We start from the raw sequence: 7,987 nt of genomic DNA, 5'->3' as shown, positions 1-7,987 counted from the left end.
ACGCTATCTTGCTAAATAAACTTCAGTGCTCTGGAATAGGGAAACACGCATTAAACTGGTTTCATTCCTACCTATCAGGCAGATCCCAACATGTGTCTATCTCGGGCACAAACTCCAACCCCCTAGATATCACCCGCGGTGTCCCGCAAGGCTCTGTTCTGGGGCCCCTAATCTTCTCAGTGTTCATCAATGATCTTCCCACAGCTTGTAAGGGAGCTTCAATACACATGTATATGGATGACACAATTCTATATGCACACAGCCATAGCCTCTCCGACCTTGAACACATACTTCAATCTGATATTTGAGACTTGAAAATTGGATTTCCCAAAACAAACCGTTTTTAAACACTGATAAGACTAACAATGGTATTTGGGACCAAGGCTAAATTTGTAATTACCAATGACAGAGCTTTAGATAAAAACCAGCTCTAATACCATCCTAGCCCCTGTTACTAGTTTTAAATACACGGGCATATGGTTTGACTCACATTTAACATTTGGGTTGCACATTGATACCATGACATCCAAAACCTATTCCAAACTAGGTGTGCTATATAGGAACAAATCCTCCCTAAGTCTGCAGGTCAGAAAAGTGCATCACACAGCAGATGCTATGGGGACATAGTATATGGCACAGCACCCCAAACTCACGGTAGCAAACTAGACACCCTCTACAATTCAATATACCATTTTGTCCTCCAATGTAACTCCAACACAAATCACTGCAAAATGTTGAAAGAACTAGATTGGCAGTATAAAATGCGCGCTGGCCATCAGCAATTTTCTTTAGATTCCCTCTTCAGGGTTGCTCCCCATCTCCCGTGATCAGCGGGGCTAGAGAGGACTCACATACATAAAAACAAAAGAATGGGGGCGCAGAAAAAAGGGAAAGAATCACTAAGTGTTCAAAAATATAAAGCAATTTATAGTAGCATAAGAATAAAAGGACAAAACTTACAATAAAATAAGGATCATATAGATCCAAGTACACCAGGCAGGAAAACACTCAAATAGACGACCCGTAGTCCAGACAGAATCCCCCTCTCCGGATCGCAGTTGGTATGTGCTGAGGGGAAGTTCCAGACCGGCATCCACTTTCAGTAACTCCTGCACTCGTGTAAGCAGTTAGGCCTGGAGCGTCATCACGTCAGTACCCAGCATGCACTGGCTCGCCTACGCATTTTGTGTCACGTGGGACATTTCGTCAGGGGTATTTTCTGTTCATATTCATATTTTATGTGGTCTGTAACGATTATATACGCCTATAACTTATTTTATCTTTAACTGCAATGTCTTCATATTTAATGTATAACCCTGTTTACCTAATGTAATGCAATGTCTTTATATATAATGTATAACCCTGTTCACCTAATGTACCCATGTATTTGTAACCATATATCTGTCATCATAACTCTGTGCCCAGGACTTACTTGAAAATGAGAGGTAACTCTCAATGTATTACTCCCTGGTAAAACATTTTAGAAATAAAATAAATAATATGGAAAAGGGAAAAGAAAGCTATAAAATGCAATGCCTCAGTTTCGTGGTAGTCAGCATAGCAGCTAATAAACTACAGTCCTGTCAAGTCTGTACTGTAGCTCTGCCGATGTGTACACTAAACCAGAACTAAATTAATACAACAATGTTGATCTGGAGATACAGTAGTTAGCAGGACTGTTATATATATATATATATATATATATATATATATATACAGAGAGAGATATGTAATTACAAGCCTGCAGGGCTACCATCAGGGGGCTTGGCCATCCGAACCAGGAAGTTTGGCAAGATCGGAAATCAGAGGCAACTACGAGGATCAGCATCGCCTTTTTCTCTGTCGGGCCCACCAAGCAATGTTCTGGGTCCATTCTCACTGCTCAACAACCACTCAGCAGCACCCATTCTCAATAACATCTCAGCACCGTCCCCTACGGCTCAACAACCTCTTTATCCCACCTACTCCCCTCCCCTCACTCAACAACCAAGGGCCCAGGTATAAACTGTTGTCTTGGGCCCACGAACGCTGATGGCGTGCCTGCAAGACTGTCACCAACACGAAGAAACTGATCTTTTGAAAACAAATTTTTTTATTATCATTTTACATTAAATAAACATTGTACATATCAAAGAATATCACACGTAATGTGAAACATAACAATTAATTTAAAAAAAATGCAGCCAGTACATTTATGTACACATGTTATAGTTACAAAACAAATGCATACAAACTTAAAAATTAATAACACATTTCCCTGAGTCAAAATGTTACACAGTGAATGATAAAAAGAAGATGGTGCTAAACAAAAACAAAAAACCAAGCTAACATTTCATGGTGTTTTGTAGTTAATTGGTGTGATAGCTGCATATTTCTAAAATGGGACATCGTTAAGTCATAGTGTCTTCTGTCCGACTTGCCCTACCACAAAACAATTAAATCAAAAGCAACTGTAAACGTTCTCCACAAGGAAGGTATGTGAAATGTTGTGAATCATCTTGATATTCCACATCATGTCCCCAGTTCTAAAACATGCCATTGTATTTCTCAGATGACTTGCTCTGTACCATTTACTTTCTGATGTTCAGGAAGAACCTCCTGAAGTACTTATAGTAAACATTTTTATTCATATTTGTATTAAAAAATGTAACCACATAAGGATCGCTAGCTCATATGGTGAAATCCCCAAAGTAAAATGTAAGCTTTACTCTGATGTTCCTACTATTGAACCTACTTGAAAAAAAGAGAGATCTTTATTGATAATTCGCGAAGTACTGTATTTAGAACAAAACTGGAGTAGAACTTTGATAAATTGCCCTCATATTATATAAATATATGCACCTAGCCAGCACTAACACAGCATGAATTTAATGGTGCACTTAATCACTCCTGCCACATACTGTATCTAAAAAAAAAAAAAAAAATCTGAGTAACCGTGCACAGTTGGGCATTGCTATCAGTACAAAGATGCTTTTAGAATATGGTTCAACATCATTTGCATAGGTCTGATACTGCAGGAGAATTAAGATAAAAAGGCAGATGTTTTTCTCAGTAACCCTTTAAACAACTGAATATTTTCATAAATGTATTCCGTCCAGCCAGATCACAACTAAGCTTGTACTGTGTGTGTATGTATGTGTTTAATTGCACTTTAATACATTTTTTCATTACTGAACTGCTGAGTGCTTTTGTCTTTTTACCTTTCAGGTATTGTATGCTGTGTATTTTTATGACCTTAGCACCAGCTATTACTACTCTACCACTGGAGTGCAGGATATCTATCTATCTATCTATATATATATCTACTTAGTTAAGTTATGGTGAGTAAAAAGAGTGACAAAAACCCTCCACAGCAAAGCATATAGCAAATGGAAATATAATGGTGAAAGGCGGGGTTGCAGACCTGCCTAAGACATGCAAATGAACATACAGTTATACTTCCATTTGAGATTATATATATATATATATATATATATATATATATATATATATATATATATATATATACACACACATACACACACGTGTGCTTGCATGGATTCCTATTAATGTTCAATTACAAATTTGTTCCAGTATAAAGAATACAAATGTCTGATTTATTTATAAACAATAAACTATTTTTGGAAGATAAAGCTGAAGATGTCTCTTGCCCTTGACGACCAAATGCCTTGATGAATCTACATCTACAATAGACAGTTGATTTACTTACAATGTACTTAAAATGATCAAGGTGACCAGGCCTAAATGACTTTCCAGTTAACGTTCTCAGGCAGATGTTGAAAGGCCATGCAGAAGACAAACAGATATGCTGATCAACTGCGAAAGCGTTTAGCCTATTCTGGAATGTAATTTACTGACTATCATTGAATGATGGCTGCTTTATTCCCAGCAAAGTGACTCTGAAAAAATAATCTTTCATTTCCTGTAATTTCTTCAGGACAATGATTAATAATGAGTTGCATATCATATGAAAATGCGTATTTTCACAGTACATGACATGTCTCCACGAGCATGTGATTGCTAAATTTCCAAATCATTTGCAACGTTATGTAGTAAACAAACCGATCTACTATATAGTGTCATATAATGGCAACACAAAAACAGAGGCCTCTTAACATACAGTATTTAAAAACTATCCAAGGTTCTATTGTACAACACAAAAAACTGTATAATATTCAGGTATGAGGTTGAGGTGACCCCAATGGTTTACTGCTTTAATGTATTAACAATGTGGGGTTCTTCTTGCCAAGGCCTCAGCGTTGGGGCACCTTAAAACATATCTTCAATATACGAGACTAAAAGAGTGCGATCTACACATTTCAATGTTGTTGCTTCCTATCATAATAGAAAAACAGGTAATTGCTTCAAATACCTTGTAAAATTGGATTTGAGCACCTCACATAATTATGTCCCAGCTGCTTAACTGGTTGAAATCACCCGTCTGCGGTTATTTACTACACAGCAAAGTGTTTTTGTGTGGAAATGATGTCATTACTAAGTAGAACGATCGTTGATCAATTATTACAGTTTATCGTGTGATGACATCCGGAGGAATGCATAGTGTGTAAATTAAGTACAGTAAATGAATGTTTGTAAACGTGACTTCAACCCGTAATCGAAAAGGATACTGCGTGACTTGAAAGTCTTCAAGAAGTGATTCACAGGCAATCCACTATTTTGTTTAGTTAACATGATTTAATACCTGCAACTCTGACTAAATCCAATTAACTGCAGTGTATATGGATTTCATCACAAATGGCCTAAAGCAAATGTCAACGAAAATGTTTACTTATTAACTCTTACATTAAACAGACTGGTCTTAAAGCACATAGTCACCTGTCCCAGTGTCTAAATAGGTCTAAGATACCTTGTAATAAGTGCCATTGGTTAATGTACATGAATATAGGCAAAAGTGATCTGTATTTTTGTTAGTCCAAGATATAAGAGAAAAAATACAATCAAAATCTCAAACAATTCCTAATTGTTTTGAATGGTAAAATAATGAATAGATTCCACTTTTTGGCTAACTGAACTGCACCCATTTGATCCTCATTAATTTGATTGATGGGCAGAATCATAGTGCAATTGCATTGGAACCTTTTTCCCATCCATTACTATAAGTATTCAGAGAATGAGGTTAACCACACACCATTATTGATCTTTGCCTACTGTGCATGAACCATTGCCAAGTTTGCATGAGTACATTCTTCAACACAAATGAATGCCTATTTCCGAAAGTATTAAAATACACTTCACTAATTAAAATGGTTACTAATTTTCTTTTAAAAGTAGATTTATTAACCGTTGAGCTGCCAGAGAAGCCCAGCAATGCATTGCTTGCCTCTCTGGCAGCACTGGGGTTAAATTCTACTGTTTCAAAAGGAAGAAAACACTTTATTTTGTTGTAGTTTACCACCATGATGCACACGATAAACAAAATACATGCAATGCCGGTTACTGAGCCCTAGATAAATGCATTTAATTTATTAGACAACATGTAATAAAATATTTTAAAAAAAACATGTCAAGTCTTAAAAATGTAGCTTGGTTTGTCTTATACAATGCCATTTGTTCATGGGCACTCTAAGTGTAGAACAAAAGATTTAAAATAAGCAATAAAAATGACTGCAATTTAAAAATAAATAAGAGTTGGTGTGTACAACATGTAGAGAGACAGCAACAACTCATTTAACTGGCACTTCACTTTTTGGCTTGGGTTGACTTTGGTTCACGTTTACTGTAACGTCTACTACTAAAAAAGCAAACGTACATGCTTTACCAGACTGTTCCATTAATTTCCACTAGAAAAGAGTATGTTGTATTTTCTGGCACACGGATGAAATGTATAGCATATAATATACGTTTTGTAAAGCAGGTAAAATACATAAACATATCTGTTCAAAACAAGGTGAAGCTGTGCTCTTCAACTAGTGTTTCAAAGGGGACACGAGTATTGTCTATGTAAATTCAGACACATTTAAAAATATTTAAAAAATGATAGTAAAATATTTTTAAATGATGATACTTACATAGTGGAAGCATTTATATCATGTGTAGCTGAGCTACTTGAATTAAATTAGCAAGGACAGGTAATCCAAGGCCCTTTGCAGGCTGGGTTTGGCCCATGGGTCGCAAGTTGAAGAGCCTTAATGTAAAGCATACAGTACAGTAGTTACATGCCTAAGGGATAAGTGATTCATGTTACTGAACACCCTTCAACTGGTAGGTAAATGTACACCTGCCACACCCATTTCTGTTAAAACCAGACTTCTAAGTAGTTGTGGTTAAGTCAAACTGCTGCTTACTGTTAGTCTAAAATCACAGGTCACATAATTTTGCAGTCTATTTTAGCAACAACCCATTACAGTATTCACAGTGATTAAAGAAATCACAGAGTCATTTCCATCAAATCAGCAGCACCAGTTAGAAAGCAGCTTGTTGGAAAGATAAATAAAAAGTATGAGGAAAAACCTCTGCAATTTGAAGTAAAGATGTGATTACAGTACAGTCAATAGCAGCACAGTCAATAGCAGCACAGTCAATAGAAACAGGATCACAAAGTCATTAGACTAATGTAGACGTGTATGTACACACACCAATTACAATATTTTGATTGTCGTTTTACCTCCATTGCATACTTCACAAAATAAAGTTCATATTGCACCATTCCTGTAGATGTGTAAAATTGTCTTCCAGTGTCTAGAATTTCACAGTTGAAGTGATGGAGACAAGTTTTTCAGGTCTGCTATTTCCCCCCAATATGGGTTGAACAGCAGCTATCAAAAAAAGGACAAATACATTGGGGTCCCTTTTATAGCCTCCCAATAATGTGTTTCTTTACACTGTGACTGTACTAATAGATCTTCGGTGGTTAGCTCTGGTAAAGTCTCCTGCATGGACATTCAGAAGATCAGTAACACCTTTAGTATGTCCCATCCCATTGGGTTCAGGTATTGGAAGGTGCATCCTAGGAGATGGTCTTCCAACAGCAGACGGAGTGGCTGAAGAAGATGCCCCTTCCCCATAGAAACGGTTGGCATTATAATTACAATCCTCATTGTTAACTGCGCAATTGTAGTATGACTTTCTTTCTGGAGTTGCAGGTAAAACGTATGAGTTGTTCATTGCTCCGTTGCCAAGATATGAGGGAGCAGGGGCCACACTTGGTGTTGAGCTACGACTTTTCTCCCTCCATTGCTGTATTTTCATGTCCCTTTGCTCTTTACTAAGTTTATCCAACTGCTGAGCTTCAACAATAGGAGACCCTTTACATGTTCCATTCAGTGCACGAATGAGAAACCTATTAAAAAAACAGAACAAAAATGATATACAAATTAGTTTGTGATGTCAAAGCTGCATGTCTTAAATCTGTGTTTCTATGAATGGATACGAAACCTTGAAATTGCAGCGGATAAAGGTGCAAACCGACGTACCCGGACACAAAACTCCATACGTCTGTATTAAACGTAACCAATTACCTGGGTTCCCTAAATCAGGGGTGCACAAACTTTTCAGTCTGCGCCCCCTGCTCTCCCCTCCTCCTTAGCTGGTGTAATGCTTAATATGCTACTATTTTATGAAGCACAAAGCTCTTATTATTGTACAAGTTTTATTGGATTTGTACTGAAATGCCAAGTATTTCCATAATGTAGTTCTACATAAGACTTTTTTTTGTCATTACCTGAAAGATTGTGAAAACCTAAAATAGATGATCAGCTTAAGACTTTAGGTACAAAATAAATATTTGGAACACCAAAAAGCCTCTACCCAACTCTAAACTCGTCTAAGGAGGATACTTCCAGGTCCAACCAAATTGGCAGCAGGACATCTTCAGTAACTTTATTCTCTCAATATATGTTTTAGAGCCTTTGGGTGTCTAATATCTACTTATGATGCTTACTACAAGATCTATAATACTAATTATCAATTGAGCAACCTCTAAAAGTAAACACTAAATTAACTTTGTATTATTTTCTATTCAACAATC

General features: G+C 36.7%; 1 protein-coding gene across 4 annotated transcripts in view; it reads right to left on the bottom strand.

Annotated features, from left to right (window-relative positions):
• Positions 1-2,909: 2,909 nt before the first annotated feature.
• Positions 2,910-7,987, bottom strand: part of ATP10B (ATPase phospholipid transporting 10B (putative)) — a 255,531-nt gene continuing 250,453 nt past the window's right edge. For all 4 annotated transcript variants that reach the window (XM_075601935.1, XM_075601934.1, XM_075601933.1 and 1 more), the window contains one exon: positions 2,910-7,300. In XM_075601935.1, coding sequence (XP_075458050.1) covers positions 6,838-7,300 — 463 coding nt within the window. In that variant the 3' untranslated portion in view covers positions 2,910-6,837. The remainder of the gene's footprint in view (positions 7,301-7,987) is intronic.

The sequence above is a fragment of the Ascaphus truei genome, chromosome 5, assembly GCF_040206685.1.
Source record: "Ascaphus truei isolate aAscTru1 chromosome 5, aAscTru1.hap1, whole genome shotgun sequence".
In the NCBI taxonomy this organism is placed as follows: domain Eukaryota; kingdom Metazoa; phylum Chordata; class Amphibia; order Anura; family Ascaphidae; genus Ascaphus; species Ascaphus truei.
The sequence above is the reverse complement of the archived record's forward strand: the minus strand, read 5'-3'. Positions and strand labels throughout refer to the sequence as shown.